General features: G+C 38.8%; 1 protein-coding gene across 1 annotated transcript in view; it reads left to right on the forward strand.

Moving 5' to 3' along the window:
- Positions 1 to 21,047, forward strand: part of celsr3 (cadherin, EGF LAG seven-pass G-type receptor 3) — a 108,056-nt gene extending 87,009 nt beyond the window's left edge. Inside the window, exons 25-38 of the mRNA XM_086159992.1 lie at positions 124 to 291; positions 771 to 897; positions 2,294 to 2,500; positions 5,203 to 5,377; positions 6,083 to 6,195; positions 6,691 to 6,770; positions 9,623 to 9,749; positions 9,846 to 9,965; positions 11,899 to 11,996; positions 12,423 to 12,574; positions 12,659 to 12,850; positions 14,831 to 15,028; positions 16,446 to 17,505; positions 17,864 to 21,047. Coding sequence (XP_086016118.1) covers positions 124 to 291; positions 771 to 897; positions 2,294 to 2,500; positions 5,203 to 5,377; positions 6,083 to 6,195; positions 6,691 to 6,770; positions 9,623 to 9,749; positions 9,846 to 9,965; positions 11,899 to 11,996; positions 12,423 to 12,574; positions 12,659 to 12,850; positions 14,831 to 15,028; positions 16,446 to 17,505; positions 17,864 to 17,891 — 2,845 coding nt within the window. The 3' untranslated portion in view covers positions 17,892 to 21,047. The remainder of the gene's footprint in view (positions 1 to 123; positions 292 to 770; positions 898 to 2,293; positions 2,501 to 5,202; positions 5,378 to 6,082; positions 6,196 to 6,690; positions 6,771 to 9,622; positions 9,750 to 9,845; positions 9,966 to 11,898; positions 11,997 to 12,422; positions 12,575 to 12,658; positions 12,851 to 14,830; positions 15,029 to 16,445; positions 17,506 to 17,863) is intronic.
- Positions 21,048 to 21,175: the final 128 nt, after the last annotated feature.

The following is a 21,175-nucleotide window of genomic DNA, read 5'->3' on the forward strand; positions in this document are numbered from 1 at the left end:
AACAACAATCCAAAATGAACATTGTGATTAGTTTATAGGCTGCTGAGCTGGATGATGTTGGTGGCAGTGCAGGTAATGAAGTCGTCGGCAAGTATATGTAACGCTTGTCTCCTTTGGCCCAAGGCTTCCCAGGCACCCAGTAATGAACTCCCCAGTGGTAAGTATCTCTGTCTACAACAACCAGACATTTGTGGGTGGACACTTGGACCAGCCAATTCTTCTGGAGTTCAAACTGTTGGAGACAACGAACCGCAGCAAGCCGCTGTGTGTGCAGTGGAACCACAGCAGCCAGTGAGTCCAGAGTCATCCATATAAATATTTTACAATTAGTTTTAATGAATCATTAACAAATGTTTAAGGTTTTTATAATAATTTGGTTTCTCTATATATGTCTTTGGGTGAGCATCCAGGCGAGAAAGCTAATGAGAGGCACCAGACAAGGATTTTACTCTTAAAAAAAAAACAGAAAGGCAAAAAGAAAACAAAAATAGAACAGTCAAGAAAATAACTGGAAATTAAGATTTATTTTTTTTTTTAGAGTAATCACTGAAAATGTGTATCTGATGATCAAAAGTGAATGATGGGTTCACAAATACTCACCATGTTTTGAAGAAGCCTGCAATTACACATCAGTAGTTTGTATATCAATATTAATATAAAAACATAACATAATGTCATGTTTTTTCTTGTCAGGTCAATTTTATGAGTATTTCATTAGTTTATTTGACTCTCTACTCTCTACCTATCTTTCTACCTCTCTCTCCCTTCAGGCATGAGATTGGAGGCTGCTGGACAGTGAGGGACTGTATGGTGGTCTACAGGAACACCTCCCATGTCCGTTGTCAGTGCCAAAGGCTGGGTACATTTGGGGTGTTAATGGACAGTTCCCAGAGAGAGGTGAGTGACACACACACCAACATCACAATAATGTATTCATTGTTACCCTTTAGGGAGCCACATATGGGTTTAGTTTTTGTTTTTACTCCTCTATTATTGCTGTAGATTGCTGTATCTATCATGAGTTATTAGAGGTTTAAAATCTTACAAATATCAATTCTGACTGATATACTTGAAGCAATAGTAATCTTTGTCACAAATGTGGAGGATTTTCATGGTTTATTGCAAACCCATTTTCAATCTTGCTGTGGCATACTCAATAATAAGACACTGGATCTAGATACAGTTTAAATGTAATTTATATCACATTAGTCTTTCACAATAAAAGAAATGTGTCACACATCCAACGATGCAAGAAGCTTTAGAAGAAAAATGCAATTCTGCTGGTGTCATTTATGTTTGCTGCAAGCGTTCTCTGTACAGACGAACTCCAACACTCTTGATTGCCAAAGCAGGTAAAAAAAAATTACAATACCACATGTATGCTTTACTTTTTCCTCTAAGAATGACCTCAAGGCTCCCTTGAAAACAGGCTTAAGCAATCAATTAAGCTTTGTTGAATCAATACATAGAGGTTATATTTTTCTCAACTTCTTTATAAGCCTTAAGCAATTGGCTGAAACCTGAAAGTATTCCCATTATAAATGTTCAGCATTTTAGCTGCATTTTATCAGCATTTTATATATATATATATATATATATATATATGTGTTGTCTTCTTTTCTTGAGTTACTCCTTTGTTGACAGAGGTTGGGACAGAGGTCTTGCAGGGTATCACATGAAGTGAAAGAACCTGCTAAGTAGTGGGTCGCAGTCATGGACACAATCTCAACTTTTAGGCGGAAATTCAAACTCTATAATATGGAAGAGTTTTTAATTGGGTTCCGTCTCCACCTTTGCCAAATGGAGATGATGAGTGTGTAATTCAAAATTATAATTGGGCTACCGTTGTAGAACAGGGATGGTCATTAGCCTGAACATCTAAACCCATTAAATCTGACAGTATCATAGATCTGATCTTTTAAGGTATTATTAAAATGATTTTAATTAGCAGATACTTTGTTTTCATTTGGTTTGTAAATGGTTAATTACTTCTTGAAAGATTTTTCAAGCCATTAAGTTACCCTCTCAATTAATCACTGCATCTTCAAAAGAATTCTTATATTTGTTTACCTTTACACTTTCTTCACATACCTGTGACTTGCTTTTTTCATATATCAAAATAAGATGTTGGTTTATGATAACAGAATTAACAACATTTATCAGGCGAGCTTAGTAAAATATAATTGACAACCAGCAACCACTTTATGATAAAGTCCTCTACCTCCTACAAATGTGACATGGGTGCATTAACACCAATTCTATCCTTCCCCTTCCTGCATCTCACCCTGAGCAGCAGTTGGAGGGTGATCTGGAGACACTGGCCTTGGTCACCTACTCCTCCCTTTGCCTCTCCATGTTGGCTCTACTCCTCACTGTACTGGTGCTCTCCTGCCTCCGAGGTCTCAAGTCGAACACCAGGAGCATCCATTCAAACACAGCGGCTGCCATGTTTTTGTCAGAGCTATTGTTTCTACTGGGGGTCAATCAGACTGAACAACAGGTAACTGCTGTGTTGTTTGGTTTTATCTTCTTTCAATGTAACATTACAGCTTATACAAACAGAGGTTAAAAAAAAAAAAGGTCTCTCCAGTCACTAACTTTTCTTTGTTGATGGGAAGTACGTTTTGCCTCCAAGTCTTTTGATCATTTGAAAAATCAGCAAATAAGACAAAATGTAACAATATCATTAAATATTCACATCTATAATCTGTCATGATATTCTGCAAAATGCATGATTGCAATATGTCAAAAAAATCCAACCATTTGTAAAGCATTTTGAAGTGTATTGAGTGCAGTGACCACTGAGGTGTACTTATCTGAGGTGTGGAGCATCAAAAAAAATCTGAACTCTAATTTGCCTTAATCATGAATCAAGAGATAGCACGCATTTGCCATATTCACCACAATTGCTTTTTTTTCTTTATACTTGCAATTAGGTTTTTTACCATGAAAGAGTAAAGAAAGATCTAATTTATCATGATTTATTTGCACATTGTTTTCCAACTTTATCATCTCACAGGCATATTCGCATGTATTGATGGGATATTTTATTACCCTTGTTGCTTTTTTTATCAACATAATGGCCCTGTTAGATCTCTTATCTTGAAACATAGTATTTCTTTCTCTATTTATGCCTCCAGCTTTTCATTCCTGCTCAAATTAATTTGCATCACGAAATACATGCATGTTTTGCTTCTTTGTCTCTATGCTCATCATTCCTATTATCCCAGTACTATCTTTTCTATCTTCTATTTACAGCTCGTTTCCATCCCATATCTTGATGGCTGTCTTTCTGCTGTTATATCACAATTGAATGCATTGAGTTCTGCTATGAGTGAGCTGCACATATGTGCTCACTCAGCATGAAATCACATTAATTAAGCCCCCACCACCACCACACATCCCATTCTGTAGCTCCTACGACATGACTTCTAACTCAACAATATGATCTCTAATGCATCTACATCATGCTCGAGTGAACAGGTTTGTCCTCACAGAGGATGTAGTATTTTGGTCTTGTAATCCACTTTGTATGTGCCTCGTGTAACAGTGAGTGCCCAACTTAATGTAAGGGTATTTTTCAGACAAGACTGACTGAATTTCTAACTTACTGTATTTGCTTATTATGATGTGTTCTCATAATAATGATATGATTATTTAGTGAAGCATGGGGAAGTACGCTACTGTATGTTCTAATGACAGTAAAGAAACCACCATTTGTATATTTCATCTTATGCTTACAAATTAGCTATTGAATTGTTTTAGTTTTCATTTGGTCAGGTTTTTATGTAAAACCATATGTGAACTTGTGCTGTATAAAGCCCATCCTTGTGAGGGAACTTTTCGATTTAAGATTTCACTGCTCATCCACATGGACTACCAAGAAGCAGCTCCACTTAGAAGTGCTTTGTTAGATATGCCACATTTTGGCATAGAGCTAAAGCAAATCAGATTTTAGTTCTTTAAACCTAAACACGATGGACTGGGAGGTTTTGATTTACCTACTCTGCTGCTTAAGGTGATAAGAACTGAAATAGCAACTGAAGTTCAGATTGCTTTTTATATTCGGTTTGAAAAGCCAGGCAGTGAGTTGTCTCAACCTATCTTTTTAAAGTCACAGTCGCATGTGTTTTATTTTTTCCTCATCATTATTCAAGGTTTGGTTCTTACTCCTGACAAACAGTGCTCTTGGAAGATGATGACTGGCACTTTCAGATACCTGCATGCTGTAATTCTGTGCCAATTACCTTTAAATGAGATCCTTCTTATCTGACCACACAAGCAAAACTGGTTATGTGTACTACAAAAAAAAAAAAAAAATTGTCTGAAGACATGATCGAAGCTAGCCAAGAGCTGATTTATTTGACAGTTCAAATTCTAATATTTGATATCATTTATTGTAAAATCCCTACTTTACTGGGGAAGGAGAAGCAGCAAGCTGACAAAAAGGGACCTGGGGGATAATCTACCGCTGCGGCAAAAGCTACTCAGATTGATTCCTCAATATTTTCATGAAATTGAACTGACCATGGAATTTAATATTATGGCATCCTTTCACCATCCATGCCACATCGAAGCCTGGTGGGCATTGATACTTTTTCTGGCTTTTTATCATATATATATATATATGAGCGGGAAAAAAGGTGTTTGAAGTGCAAGAGATAATAGAAATGTGACATTGTAATCTCCCTATTAATTTCTTTTTCATTATCTGTGTTAGAAATGCAGTTTGTTTTTTTAGCACTTATTAGAATAGGCTCATTGAGCTTTAACTCAATTGATAATTTTAGAGACTACACTCAGGTTATTATTTACTCATTCAACAATTAGTCATTTACATTCATATCAGTGATTTCCCCAATTTGGTGAAAATTCACCGCTGCCTATTGCTTTGAAAAGAAACATGAGTGCATAATTTCATCTGTTGTGTTGTAAAGACTTATTGGTCACTTGCTTGACATCTGGTCTGCAAGTGTCAGAAAATCAATACAATCAATTGTTCTTTTTTTTTTCCATTATCTGTGTTCACAAAGGGTGCCTGCCTGGCACCTGTCTTCCTTCCCCTTTTCAGTTATGGATCTCTTTTTGCACTGGTTTTCCTTGTTCTGATAGTCCTTAATCAATCTTTCTCATTTATATCCTGCAAACCTTTACTATGCTTGTGTGCCTGAATCAGCAGCTTTATATCTCATTCTCTCACAGTTCCTGTGTACAGTGGTCGCTATCCTTCTGCATTACTTCTTCATGTCCACATTCGCCTGGATGTTTGTGGAAGGCCTCCATATCTACCGCATGCAGACTGAACAACGGAACATCAACTTTGGAGCAATGAGATTCTACTACGCCATTGGCTGGGGTGTCCCTGCCATCATCACTGGTACCATACACACGTTCAAGACACACAAACATGCAATTTTTGACATATATGTTTCTGCAACATGTGTAAGAAACTTGTCATTATATCACTGTGCTGAAAGATGAAGTAGTCTTCATGGAGACAGTGACGCCATCACACTATAACACACAGACATAAACAAACTCAGCAGGTCTGGCTGGGTAGATATGGTGTCCTTCTGACACCTGTATTAAACAGGTTCCAGTGACATTTTAATACAAAGATAGAAAAGTGCAGGAACACACACACACACACTAACACACACACAACCATACTGGAGTCCAATCACTTTGTCAGCACAAAGTGCAAGAAAATAATCTCTCAGTTTGTTATACACAGTCATTTTTGACATGCACATACACATCTCATACTGTCACACACACACACACACACACACACACACACACACACACACACACACACATACACACACACACACACACGGAAACTCTGCACGTTGAAGTTCTCTCAATATCTATCAAGTTTGTCAAAACATTTCATAGAACTTTTATCAAAGGTCTCATGCCACAGATGGTGATCCAGTCATCAAACAAAGCCTGCTCATCATCTATGTAAATCAAATCACCTGCCTCCATTGTTTTCCCCAAATTACACACACACACGCATGCAGATGCGCCCCCCCCCCCGATTTTAACTTGATTTTATTGATCTATTTTTTCTCTTTAGGTCTGGCTGTGGGCTTGGACCCAGAGGGGTATGGAAATCCTGATTTCTGTTGGATCTCTGTCTACGACAAGCTCATCTGGAGTTTTGCTGGTCCTATCGCTATTGTCATACTGGTATCTACCATTCTGACATCTTCTCTTCTGATGTAGTTGATGCTAGATGAAGAAGTTAACATTATGCTTATTTGTTTGAGAGGTTATATAGGAAGTTAATTATGTGAACACTTATTCCTCCATCTTAAATGGGCTTACTCAAAATATGCCTTTTGTTAATGCCTAAAATATATCTTGTCGGACAAATACCTAAAGGACTCATATTTCATGGTAGATATTGATGGGAAACTGACTACAAAAAAAACTGAATACAGTGCAAGGAGAAACTTTAAATAAAGAATTCGCTAGAACAAAGTTACACTTTCCCATTATATCAGAGCAATCAACATGTTTAAATTAATGTTGGGGGGAAAAAAGTGTGCTTGCAGAAAAGATGTTTGAAGAAATTTCGCCAAATGTATTCCATGTTAAGTAAAACCCCTTTTTTGAGGTCACATGTCCGTTATCTGCATTCAACTGTTTTGATTTTACGTTTTTTTTATTTCCTTTTTCTAGCTTAATGGAGGTATTTTCATGATTGTAGCCAAGATGTCCTGCAACCCCTCCCAGAAGGAGACCAAGAAACTACCTGTCATGTGAGTTTTCCCTCACTCAAAACCTGACTTTCCACAGTTATATATCCTTATAATTTACTTATAGTGGAAATGCTAAAGTTGCTTTATAGTATAGTGAGTCTTCAGTCTTTCTTTGTTTGTGCAATTTCAGTTCTGCATATGTACATTGTAAAGTGTTTTATAACTGTACTGTCTGGATTCATTAAGTTTTATTGGACATTGGCTCAAATTGAAAGGGTTTCTTATAGTCTTGATAAAGTTGCTGCACAGTAATTGGATTAAATTAAGTTGCTAGAGTAATGTGACATTGTGTGCATTTTTTGGGTAACGAGGAAAGAATTCAAGAGGACTCACTTGTCTTGAACTCTGAATAGGTTGATTGTGCAAAACTAAATAAATCTGTTGATTTACTTGGGTTTGGCCTCGAGTAGGAGTTGACTGGTTTGGGTTTCCTCCTGAAACACTGGCAAGAACATTGCAATATCATATATCTCAGGCAATAATGAAAAACTAAAAAGGGTGTTCAACAAACATCAAATCCCAGTACCTTTCAATCCCCCGAAAAACCCTTAGGCAAAAACTGATACACCCTAAGGATAGAACACCCAGTGACTAAATCAAGAATGTGGTGACCTCTATGTTGGTCAGAAAAATCCGCCTCTGCACAAACAGTTGGCTCAACACAGGAGAGACAAATCATCAGGGACGCACTCCATCTACACCTGAAAGACATGGGCCACTCCTTTGAAGACTGCAATGTCTTCATTATGGCCAGATATGACAGATGGTTTGAGAGAATCTTGTCAAAATCTTCTTATCGTAGCAATTGGATTTGATTTTCTTCAGTCAAATCCGGTTGCTACAATAAGATTTTGACAAGAATTGACCATGATTTCTGAGAATCTCCACAGACATTGTTTTAAGCCATCTCTCCAACTGGAGAGATCCTTACTGAATAGACAAGTGGATCACAACCTTTCACCAACATACGTCTCCATGCTGAGTTCAGTCCCAAGAAAGATGAACACACATACTGTATACTCGCAGGTCCATCTGAACCCTACATCTCACACGGAAAGGTCAACGACCGAAACTTGGTCCCAGTGATTCCCCGTCTGAGATTTTACCAAGTAAATTAACAGACCTCTGTTGTTTTACACAATATATACATAAGCCTAACAATTACCTTTGCAGCTTGACATGCAGGTGAGATCCCAAATTCTTACTTTTGTTCTCCAAATGACATACACATAATGACACATACATTAAACTATCAACCCCATTCAGTCCAATTGCTTCACAATTCACGCATTGATGTTAAAAACCCGTCATCAACCAGTGCAATGCAGTGCAAGTCCAACCCCAGCACTTACAGTATATACTAGAAAATCCCGATCACCTGTTAGAAGTGGAGAAGCCTCTGGGATGATACATGAAACCTCTATGTCTAGTTACCAAGAAAAGATTTGAGGAAGAATAAGACATTTTTTTAAAGTCCAAGGAAATATTTTTGGTCATTAACTTTTTAGTTATTAATAAGTCCATGGTTTAATTTGTTTCTACTGAAAAATGTTTGCACCTGTTACTCAAATGGAATAGTTTTGGCTCATCTCCAAAGCAGCAGTCTACAATGAAGATAAAAATTCATCAAAGTAGCCAGTGTAATCACTAATATGATGCATGTCAAAGAACAACCACAATGGTATTGCCAAAGAGTTCACAAGTTGTATTCAGGTACAGAAATGCTTGTTGGTCATTCCCTTCTTGGCAGAGCTTAACAAACAGACACACTAGATTGACCACATTGTGTAAAATTTGCTCAGGGATCTAGTTAACGCATACAGCATGAGGGTAACATGCACTGATACATGAACTCTGGACAATAGAGGCACATCTGTTCTGTCAGCAGGAGAAAAGCAGATAGCATTTTTTCCATAATTGTAGTATTAAAGGTTGAGTTGTGGACCATCTGGCTAGCTAGGAGAAAAAGATTTCAAAAACTGGTACTTAATTCATCCTTACCAGGGTCAGGTCATATATTGATGTAATGTTAATGTGCCCTAACGATAATATAATGATTCTGTTTGTTTTAGGATCTGTTTTTTTTCTTGATCATTTGGGAAAAAATGCTTATTTATCAAATTTGTCTTCACCCAATATATTTGATTGTTTAGGAGAAATGTGACCAGCAATGAATGACCTTAAACTTGCTAAAAAACAAATAAAAAACTAACTTAAAAAATGCAGAAAAATCAGGAATGAGTGCCCTAAATTTAACAGAACATTCCATAGAAATCAGAAAAAAATTATCAATGACTCACAAGAAAACACTTTGCAAAGTGTCAGGTGATGAGGATTGACACTGTTTTAATTATATATTCATATGTAATTGTGGATCTGGCAATTAGCCAAAAATAAATAAATTTCAATAAAACAAAAGAATTGCATCATAAGTGGTTCAGCACAGAATTCAGTATACAGTATATGAAAAATGTAAAAGCAGTACAATCTCATAAAATGCAAAATTGGAAGTGAGCTGTGGGGTTTATGAGGGCAAAAGTGTTTGTACAAATAAAAAGCAATTGAAAGGGTGCAAAGTCATAATTTTCAGCCACATACGGCACCTGATACGATATCCTGTATAAGAACATGGTTTACTGTACTTACAGCAAATTCTTATCACACCATTGATATTATATCTGAATATATTTTAACTGAGTTAATGCTGGTGATTCTAAACGCCTATACAGATATGATATATATCAGTAGCGATAAAAGCTTCGCTCTGTTTCTCTGTATAGTTTTAGTTGCTTGTTCAACCCATATCTTGCCTTTTTGCCCCCAGTTTATGTTCTTACATTGTCTCTCTTCAGTGCCACAATTCGCAATGCCATTCTGCTGCTGCTGGTTGCCACCGCCACCTGGTTAAGTGGACTGATGGCTGTGAACAACAGCATCCTGGCCTTCTACTATATATTTGATGTCCTTTGCCTCGTGCAGGTATGAGTCAGGTGCATGATATGAAAGCACAGCTCTGATTATTTTACTCCTTAATGAATGAGTGTTGTTTATTCATGCATTGATTCCCTCTTCCAGGGTCTGTCAGTGATGCTGGTCTTCACTGTATTCAACTCAGAGGTGATGGAGGCTTGGAGAGTCGCTTGTTTGGGAAAGAAAACTCCTGGGGAGGACCCTCCCAGACCCCCACAGAACACCGTAAGTTTCCATCTTGATATATTGTGTTGCGCTTAAAGCCTGTTGATTCGCAAAGTAGAAATTGTTACATTTTATTGTGTCCTTGTGGTCTGCTCTGCCTCCTCACTTGTGTTTGTACATGCAAACACTGATATGAAAGACAATAAATATGAAAAAAATAGAATTAAGAAAAAAAACAATAAACTTTTATAAATTGATTTAATTGACTACAAATCATCAGGCACATATGACCTAATTAATAACCTATCTATAAAGATAAAATGTGTTTTCTACATTTTCTTGGTTTCATTGGTCATACATTTTATGAGTCACCAACATCTCAGTTTGCACGGTTTATCCACATCAGGGGAAGGATCAAATACAATATATATTTAAAAATATGACCTAAACTTTATTTGAGCCAAGGTATTTACATGCCCCTGGATAAGCCAGGAAAATGTTCAGCGTGACCGTAATGTGAAGTTATCAATGAGTTAGCTAGATGTTTTATTCTCTGTCTGGATGTATGTTGTCATTGTGTTCATTACTTGAGAGCACAAAGCCTTCCTGCCCAGACTCTTCCTCTCCTCCATCTATCTCGCCTGTCCTCTTTCCCTACACTCCTTCTGCCCTCCGGGTTTATGGCTGACCCAGATAAAACTCTATACCGACCACTGCGTTTTTGTTTGAGTTTGTGTGTGAGTGACCCTTTCCTTCCGTCACTTCTCTCTTCCTTCTCGACTATCTTGCGGGTGTGTTTATTTGTTCATAGCTCACTGCACTCTAACCGCTGTTTTCTTAAAGTCATGCATTTTCTCTTTTCCTCCGTGTGTTTGTGTGTTAGAGAGAGTTTGTGTGTGTGTTTGTGGGTGTAAATGCACAGTTCTACCACCCTTTTAAGTCCTCTCTTTTCAGGAAACTTTGCACATGGTTTTGATGTGTTGGTATCGGTCATTTGTGTTGAAGTTTAAACCCAAGTATGTGTAGGGGTGTGCTGGTTTGGAAAGTGTATTTCACTGTCTCCCCTCCATTTACACCAAAGCTCCCCCTATCCATCAGTATGGGGCAGCAAAATGGCAAGCATAACGGTAGTACCTTGGTAAAACAACTATTAGCTCCAGAAAGATTATGTTTTTTTTTTTAACTCCTGATGGACAGCAGTGTAAATTCATGAGAGCACTACTCTGATTCACACTATATGATTCATGACTGCACTGGGCTCCTAAGCTATAGAGAGCCTATGTGCTATTTCTAGACAAGATTGTGCATCATTTACGTTCTAGGAAGTTTTGTGTGGGAAGGATCGCCCCACTATAACACTTAAGGGAGTCCTGGGGTGATGGAAGTTCACTGTCAGTAGTCAAAGTGAATTATTTGAATTGCAGCATTCAGTCATCTGATTTTTATCGTCATCTTATGATGTAGAACATGGATAGAAACCTTGAGTCAGATAGAAGCCCTGCATTTAACATTGCATTATGGAGCAGATGCAAAGGGAAGCCCATGATGAGAAAGGGTTTTTGACCTAAGCAGTGGCATGAATTCAAGGGCCCTAGTTTTATTCATAATTGATCCCCTTTTTATAGCTATAGTAGAGACTTGGCTCCAGGGAGGCCAGGGTGAGTTAGTCCACTTCATCTGTCCAGATGAAAATAGATCAAGACATTTGTGGTGCAGAGCTGATGATGTGCATTATTCTGTGTCATTTTCCTGAGTGACCTAAGACCACTATCAAGCGAAACATGAAAAACAAAATATTTTGTTTTCTTGTGAAGAACAACAAATTATGTACTTGAGACAGAAAAGGCCATGGATTTAAGACAATTGAAGACTGTTTTAACCATGTATTTGACATCGCCAGTTGGACATTGCTGCAGACAATGTTTAAATGGCTAAATGATAGTGCTGAGCTATCATTCACTGAACTAACTTTCATGTGCGTTATTGTGTTAAGACACAGAACCCTTATCATAATGCATCACTGCTCGAACAAAGTGGGCTCCACCGCATCACCCTGGGAACCTCAACTATCTCATCTGTCAGCTCTGCAAGGTAAGGACACACACATACACACACAAATACACACCAACACATTAAAAATGGCCCAGAACATAAAAATCTCTTGTGTAGTCCAAGATGAACAGCGTTCTGTTGTACGGCAACATGTCAGATTTCATTGACTCCATGAGTGGTTAGATTTGGGGTAATGTGGCTTCAGGGAAAAACTGATTCACTGATAAAAACCCTGTTGTGTACTTTGTGGGTCAGTGGGGTAGGGATGAAGAAAATTGGCTGTAACAGTGCACTGTAATGAATGTAGAGCAGCGCTAATGGTCTCGGGAGGTGGCTGTTCCCTTAGAGCTCAGTGTTTATGGGCCTTTATGTCTGCATGTGTTATGCAGTAGTTGCTACTGTAAACATGTGTGTGTGTGAAACTCTATGTTTTTTAAAGTCACTCTTCTCCCATGTCCCAATCAGAGAAAATCTTCTCGCTCGTCAGACTCTGGAACAAAACATTGTTAACACTGGGGCTACAGATCTGGATGTTGCAATGTTCCATAGAGATGGAGGTAAACACATGCAAACACACAACCATTCAGAAACACACAGCTACAAGCAGCAGTACTGTCAAATTCACTTTTTTTTTTCCTCCTCCTATATTCATGTGCCATATTAATCATCAAATATTTAACCAATGTTGGAGGAAGATAATGGATTTCCTTTCCCCCCAGGTGAAGACTCAGACTCTGACTCAGACCTGTCCATGGAAGAGGAACGCAGTCTATCCATCCCATCATCTGAGAGTGAAGACAATGTTCGTCTCCGTGGGCGTATCCAGCGACGCTTCAAACGGTCCAATCACAGCGAGCGTCTCCTCACTGAACCAACTCACAATAGTACCAAAGGTAATTGGCCTTTAGCGATCTAACACTAACAATATTATAACTGTCCCTTTTTTGTCCCTTTAAGTCATTTCTCTCTCTCTTTCTCTCTCTCTCTCTCTCTGTCTCTCGCTCACTTGCTCTCTCTCTCTTTCCGTTTTTCATAGGTTTCACGTTTTTTATTTTTATAATTTACTAAAGGCCCCCTGCAACATTATTATAGCTCACATTAAAATGATTGATTGATTGATTTGTTCACAAATATTTTCATTTACGTTGACTAATTCAATAATTAATAACTCTCAGGACAACAGTGTTGCCTTATGAGACTTGATCATACAATGCTGCCTTTAAGATCTTACCAAAACTAAAATGAAACTCTTCAATGGTCATACTGACTTTGTTTTTTCGGTTGACTTAATTTAAGATATCATTCAATTAAAAGAGCTGTTTTCTTAATAATATTTCACCATTATTAGAAAAAAACTTGATAAGGCAAAACAGGGCTAAATACATATATTGTACATATAGAAAAAAGGAAAACTCGGCTGCAAATAAAAATAGGCCGAAAGTTTTAACTGAAATTGGCAGAGAGACCCCTTTACACAGCACCCAGTTACATAAAACACTTAAAATGAGAAAACATGGCAACATGAAATATTGAATAATGAATCCACACCCTACTTCTTGTGATACAAATGAACATCATGTATGATTTATCAGTTTGGGGTACTTCAAAGTTCCTGATAGATATGTTATGCAAGTTCCATGAAATACTTCAAAAAGGTGAAAGGACTGATCTATAAAGCCTCAAATCAATCAGTCAATTGATCATTCAATCAATACTTGCTTGATTAGCCGCATGGATCACGTGACCTCATGTCGGTGTGAAACACTGACTAAGGCTATCAGCTGAATGGTTGAGGATTAAGAACGGTACAATCAACTAATAAGAGGGATGAGAGCTTGTTACTGAAAGGTCACTTCCTTGTCAAGATGTATCCTATCAGCCGTGATGAGCAATTAATTTCCCCATCGATTAGGCTGAGCCATCAACCCAATCAGGACACTATGATTATCCATCCATCCGTTATCTACCACTTATCCTGCAGTCAGGGTAGCGGGGATGCTGGAGCCTATCCCAGCTGTCATTTGGGCAAGAGGCGGGATACAGCCTAGACTGGTCACCAGTCAATCACAGGGCCACATGTAGAGACCAATAACTATTCAGTCTCTCATTCACACATCTCTGCAATTTTTCAGTGAATTCCAATCAACCAATTTTGGCACTGTGATTAGAATATGGATAATTTTAAAATAAAAAGCATCTGCTTCAAAAGAAAGGCCAAACAAAGTTATACATTTTTATATATCTTAAAACTTGTATAATGATAAAAGCTTTTCAATGTGATAAAATTTTCTCTTCATTACTTTCAATTATTCTGTTTACAAAATTTTGATTGAAAAATAACCCTTAACTTTTATTTTTACTTTTACTTTAAACTAACTGCAGATAGAAGATGGACATTCCCATTCTACCATGATAGGGTTTTCAAAATTATACAGCCCAGATGGTAAACATTTGAAGCTACACTTAAAGCTGTGTTTTTAAATGCTAATCAGTTACATAATTTTTTCTCCGTCAGTTTAATAGGTTCTGTGGCTGTATAACACTTTGATTCATATTCCACATTTGTCTGCTAACTCCCCCTATTTTAAAGTCACCTGTTTCGTTGCAATTATAGGTGCACAAGAACAGGCTTCCAGAGCTTGAAGAATAAAACCATTGGTATTTTCTCAAATTTTTATTCAATTTAGTGTTTTCATATGAAATTGTCATCAGGCAGTTTTGACTGCAAGAATAGCAGTGCTGACCCTTTTCCTACAATTGAGAATTTTAATGTTTGGCAAAGTTCGCTGTTTTTGCGATAACAGATTACACAACATGTGTTATACCAAAAAAAGAAACTATTTGAGCATTTTTGTTAATTTTGTGTGTAATAGATCTGGATGGCAATGATCTTCTGTCTTACTGGCCAGCTTTGGAAGACTGTGAGACGCACACCCTCCAAAAATGGGGCTCAGAGCGCCCCCTAGGGGCAGATTACAGCAAGGATGCGGCTAACAACAACAACCATCCAGATGCAGCGTTGACCAGTGGTGACGAGAGCGGCCTTACCCAGCCACACAGGCATCGCAAGGGTATGGAAGACCAGAAAAAAACAACCAACCCATTTGTATCTACAGTTATTCTCAATCAGAAGCTACGCTGTCTTTGGAATTTTTCGGTTTCGCTTGTCAGTCTCTTTTTTTTTTCTTGATACTGAGTTTAGTTTAGAAAATGACACATTGAAAGTGAATATTGAATACCGTACCTAAAATATTTTCTTCCTTTTCAGTATAGGATATCTATGACAGGGCAAAATCCCACATGTCTTTCTTTTATGTCTCTGAGGTTTTCATCCCTGCACTTGAGAATGTATTCTTTACCGTATTGGGAATTGTTAACCAAAGGTAAATGTGAATTTTATTAGACTGACACTGCCTAAGTCACCGGGGCTAAAATAGCACATTTTGCCAGCAGGAAGATGTAGGAGATGTCATCTACGCATGATGACTCAGCAAGACATCACTCAGACCACTGCTCATTAAGTATATGTCTGCAGAACCATTTAAACTGCCCTTTCTGTATCATGTAAGACACAAATATCACTATCTATCGACATGGTTTTGTTTGATTGTTTAATTCATGTTTATTAGCTGAGGTCACCATTTTAAGAAGCCAGACCTCCAACAGAATCATTCTGTTATGTTGGGTCAACAGTCAACATTTTGGTGATTTCTATCTGATCTTTTATCCAGATTCACAGATAATTTTATGTCGATTGATCAGTTGATTAATTGATTGAATTTGTATTCCAAACACTGAAAAAAAGAAAACAAAATGCACAAATAAAATTTACGTATCAAGAAATCATTAAACCAACTTTAACTTGTTTTCATTCCTTTAGAAGAGAAGGAAAGTAATTTGATGCCACACCTTCTCCATGAGTCATTCATTTGTGTTCATCTTAAATTAACTACGTCATGCTATTTCTGTTAGTTTCTTCAGTATTAGTAATATATTTTATTGAATGACAACCTAATCTGGAGATTAAAAATGCCTAGTGTCTGTCAAGTCCTAAAATTGGTTCTAAAAGTATTGATGAAGCTTTAAATATATTTTTTCAATAATCTGTATCTTTACTAACACATAGAGTGAGTGACAAATTATGGCAAGGACATGAACGAATGGCTGACATTTTCACTCTGGCGAGATCCATGTATTTGCTTTCAGTCTCCCACAGGAACCCAAAATAAATCAGGCCCAAGTCTTTGATTCATTAAATGATAACAGTGCAGATATACACACTATATAGGCACCATAAATATCATTAGTAAGTTCAAAGTTATCATCTGTCACTCATCTTTTACCTTTGGGCCTTCTTCCATACCCTTAAAGGATTAAGTCCCCTCTGTCTTTCTTGAATTCAGTTCTATTTTGGACACTTGGTTTTCTTTCTTGTTTATTCAGACACATGCCTTTCTCTCATCTTGTCATGCCTTTTTTGGTTTTCAGGTATCCTGAAGAATCGCCTCGGCTGTCCCCCAGCGCTCCAGGGGCTCTCAACAGTTGGCCGTGTCCCCAGTGAGCTTAACTGGTACCGTACCTCCACTCTGGGCCACAGAGGTGTTCCTGCGGCCTCTTATGGTCGCATGTACTCAGCCACGGCTGGCACTGGTGGAGGCTCTGGCTCTCTCTCACAGCCAGGCTCCCGCTACTCCTCCAGAGAGCACCTGGATTCACTGGCCCGGAGGCAGCTGTCCAGGGATCCTTTAGGCAGGCAAACAGTTGGGGGGTCGAGGGACCGGTTGGACTCCCGGGGTTCCAGGGACAACCTGGACCTCTTACCAAGGAGGAGAGAGATGGGCCCAGGAGCAGGGTTTGCTGGCTTGGGGTTGGATCATCAGCGATTCTCTTCCAGGGAGAACTTGACAGGATCCAGGGACAGACTGGACAACCATCATGTTAGCAGTGCCCATGCCTCCAGGGAGGACTTGAGTGGGAATGGGGGGGCTGCTGGTGGGTTGATGGAAAGCAATCTCAGTGGATCCAGGTCGCAGTTGAATACACTAACCCGACGGCAAGCCTCATCCCGGGAGCACCTTGGGGGGGCGTTGATGAGCAGCCGGTCGAGAGAGCAGCTCGAGTCCAATGGTGTAGGAGGTCAGGCCCAGCCATGTCGGGAGTGGCTCCGCACTTTGCCTCCCCGCCAGCCGTCTCACCCTGACCAACCTCCATCCTCCTCACCTCCTCCCCCAATCTCCGAGGAGCCTCAGCAAGAGCAGCTCCCCCCTTCAGCTCACATCAGAGGACGGCTGGACTCAGCACCTCCATGTAGGTACCCTGGACAGACTGTTCCACAGGTTATAGGTCCAAACCCAAACCCTCTGGGTAGACAACCCTCCAGTGAACACCTGGATATTCTTTCTTCCATCCTGGCATCCTTCAGTTCCAATGTCCTCACTCCTCCCCCTAATGCCCTAAACCCTGGGCCCAATGGCTCTGACCAGGGACCCTCCCCCTCCCCTCCCCGATCTGCCACATCTCACAGCATATCTGAGGTGTCTGATTCCGAGTAAGTCCAACAAATCCTTGCCCTCTTCTAGTCTTTCCACCATATTTTACATATCCCAATTTCCATCCGCATTACCTTTTGCCTCCCTTCATACCCTTCTTTTTCTCTAACTCTCTCTTTCGCCTCTGTAATTGTATTTTTTGCCCAGCTCTTTTTCTCTCCTTCCTCAGTTCCACATAAAGCTCCTTTTCTTTGCCATCCCTTGTGCGTCAGTCTGTTTTTATGTCTTCTTTGACTGTATTTTTCCTTCCTCCCACCAACAAATTTCATCTTTATTTTGGTGTAGATTTAAAAAGTAAAAACACAGTCAGTTTATACATAAAGTTTTAGTGACTCATTCTCCTTTCCTTCACCTCAGAGCCAACAGAAGCGAAGGACAGTCTTGATGACAGCCTCCAGATCCCTTTATGCATTGTGACAGTGCTTCATGCACCACAGACACATTGAAAGTTCATATTCCTCAACCACTGGAATGCCAGGGGTCGTCGGGGGTCTAAACACAAGCAGGGGACAGAGGAAACAGAATCAGAGAGTCTCCATAATAGAGGATGCCATTCTTCTAAACCTCTAGATATTCCACATGAACAGTATGGTGTAGAAGTGGATCTAAAAGGAAACAGACTGTAAATATAAAAAAAAAAAAAAAACATTTTTTTATACATTTTGTATCTTTCTCATTGGAGATGAAGAAGAAATCTCTTGTGATGTTTTTTTTTTTTTATTTGTTTTGCTTTTTTATGACTGTGTTTGTGTGAGGTTTTGAGTGAGGTTGGTGTGCTTGCAGTGTTATTTATTTCTGAAAATGAGTCCCTTACATGAAGACCATGGAAAAAAGAAATGAAAAAAAATCCCGAATTCCTCCACCCTAAAAATCCATGTTTCTCCGAACTATTCCTCAGTCCCATCAACTTGGTGTACAGCAATCCGAGAGGTGGCAATAGCATCTGATGAGATTACCAGAAAGGGAAAATATCAAAATGGCAAAAAGTGATTGTAAATAGAGGGGATTATTTTCAGACGAGAGTTTTGATGGAACATGATGATTGTGCTGAGAAAGATGTCCAACATTGTCAACGTACAAAAGCTCAGTCACAAATGTATCACCTTGTTGAGAGGATTTTGCTGTTTCGTGCTCCAAGTACCTCTGTATATGAATGTGTCCCCCTGTCTGTGTATCTTTGTGCCTGGTGCTGTCTGAAGCAGACCATATCGATGGATATCACAAGACCATAGCTATAGTGTTCTGGACACCTGGTGGGTGAATGTTAGAGATCTGTCTGCCTCTTTGTGTGAGGCTCATTATGTGACAGCTACTTAACACCCCTCAAGGTATTTTGCACTCTCAACTCAACCTGCCTCAAGAAACACCGCCGGGAGCCACATCCAAGACGCTTATTTATATAAAGGGTCCTCTAGCAGAACTTGTGTTCAAATCCAAGCCAAAGGGACAACTTCTTGAAATCAGTATGAAACATTGATGTTCTTCTGTTTTTGTGACAAAAAATGACTTGTGAAGGGTGTGAGGTGTTTTTCCCAGTTTTCCTTTTACGGTATGTTTCTAAATGATTGTGCCATGGAAACAAGTCCAACCCTGGACATCATTTTTTACAAAGTGATGTGTTGATTTTCTGCTTCAACATAAACCCACTGAGTTTTATTTGGCAACATACTGTATGTTTACAAGCAAGTGGATGTGATTTGACCTGTTGATGGTGGAAAGAACTACAAAAAACTAATCGTGCATCATCCGACGTTTACTTCGAGACATGAAAACAGCTCAAATTTTACAAGAATATGTTTGAAGCGCAAAAATGCTAGATTACAAGGTTTTAATTATTATCTTTTTGGCTCTACCAGCTTCATGCACTGCACCTTAAGAAAATACAGTCAGACCATAAACAATGAATTTGAAAGAGATCAATTTGACATACAACATATAAAATATTTATTATCATGAAGGAGAACTTTTCAAATGGAACACAAAACCGCGGTGTTTCCAGTGAAATATTAAAGAAGGATTAGACCTTCTGTATGCATGTTTTTCTTAAGCTGCAATGAATTGAGCTCTTGGGGCTGGTTTTAGTTCAAAACAATGTTTTACTTTTGGTTTACACCACAGTGCAATGAGTGGGCCTCCTTGAAGATCCAGCATCATATCTGCAGCGCTGTGGAATAGTTTTGCAGAAAAGACCCAACGGTAAAAGCCTCTAAGTGGTTTCAAGATACAGCACTTGAGATGGACTGAGAGAGTGCTGAGTGCAGATCTCCAGGTTACAACAGGCATTTGTCAAATGTAAACAGAGGCTGTTTCCAGAAGCCTTTGGTGAGATAGTGGGTAACTTGTTTTTCTGATTCAAGAAAACACTGCTGGTCATAAAAACTGAGGAATGATTACAATTTGTACATGACCACTTGCAGAAAAAAAGGAAAAAATCCCTGAAAATATGCTCATCTCACACATTTCATAAAAGCTAATCTCCTCGCTATTCCTGAGATTCAAGAGTTCTTAGACTGTTATAGCCCATAATGTTCTCCTGCCACAGTATGCCTCCCATAAATCTATCATAGCAGTAGACAACTGAAATGACAAGAATAGTAAGAACCCTGAAAGTTGCCAGAAGGATTGTTTTAATGAGTATCATGTGGGACCAGTCCTATTACCAATTTCTCAGAAAGAGAAACTAGCTATAAATGTTATCTACAGAAGAAATAATATCTTGTTTGCATTTGGTAAACGTGATCACCTTTTGGACGATTCTACTTTTAAACACATGCAGATAACTCATGAACACTTGATATATTATTGATGATTCCATTTTATATTGGATTTTGTTTTGTTTTGCTTTGTCCAAAATATATTTTTTTGCATGTGTAGTTTTCATAGGCTCCGAATCAGTATCTGCATCAAGCCCACACACATACATGGAATTAAGATCTGATGTTGAAAACACTTATAAAGAACAAAGAACATTCAGAAATTGAATCCACACAAAGTGAGTTGGTTTAATTGGTTTCCTTTCAGTACTTGTAAAAGTAATCAGAACAAAAATGTATTTTATCCTCTACAGGTGACTAAAATATCTTCCAAGCCGAATACTAAGTGTAAATAGTGCTGTTATGTCCCAAATCCAACCTTCTGACCCCCCCCCCATTCCACTTATAAAGATCCATGGCTAACACAAAGTCATTGTCTTTTTATTTACTTTTTTTACACTAACAGTTATCAGGATCAGTGAAAGGCTGAGACTGACTGGGGTACACAGGAGCCTCTGAAGTCAGCCGAGGAAAACTAGACCAATTCTGGATAAAAATGTTGAACAAGCTCTGAAGAAAGAGCAAAGAAGGACAGGACGGGGGGGAAGAAGAGAGAGGGAGTTGGGCAGGGGTGAGGAAGAGGAATAAGTGATGGTTTTGTTTGCTTGCGTGTTCATTATGAAATGCCTTCTTTCCTGCTGTCAGCCAGGGTATGACGGCATGGAAACAACTGTTCCCCTGTTACTGTGGAAACAAGAGAAATGTTGGACATTAAAAAAGAACTTATTCCTAAATGTGTGTTCACCGTTTTTGTGCGCGCACCACAGAAAGGGGGTGTGTACATGTTACTGGGAAGAGACTGCTCCAGGTGCAACAATCAAAGTAAGGACATTGACAGCTGGACATGTTAACCAGT

This window comes from Fistularia commersonii, chromosome 14, assembly GCF_037954325.1.
Source record: "Fistularia commersonii isolate RoL2024-O1a breed Wild chromosome 14, RoL_Fcom_v1.0, whole genome shotgun sequence".
Classification (NCBI taxonomy): domain Eukaryota; kingdom Metazoa; phylum Chordata; class Actinopteri; order Syngnathiformes; family Fistulariidae; genus Fistularia; species Fistularia commersonii.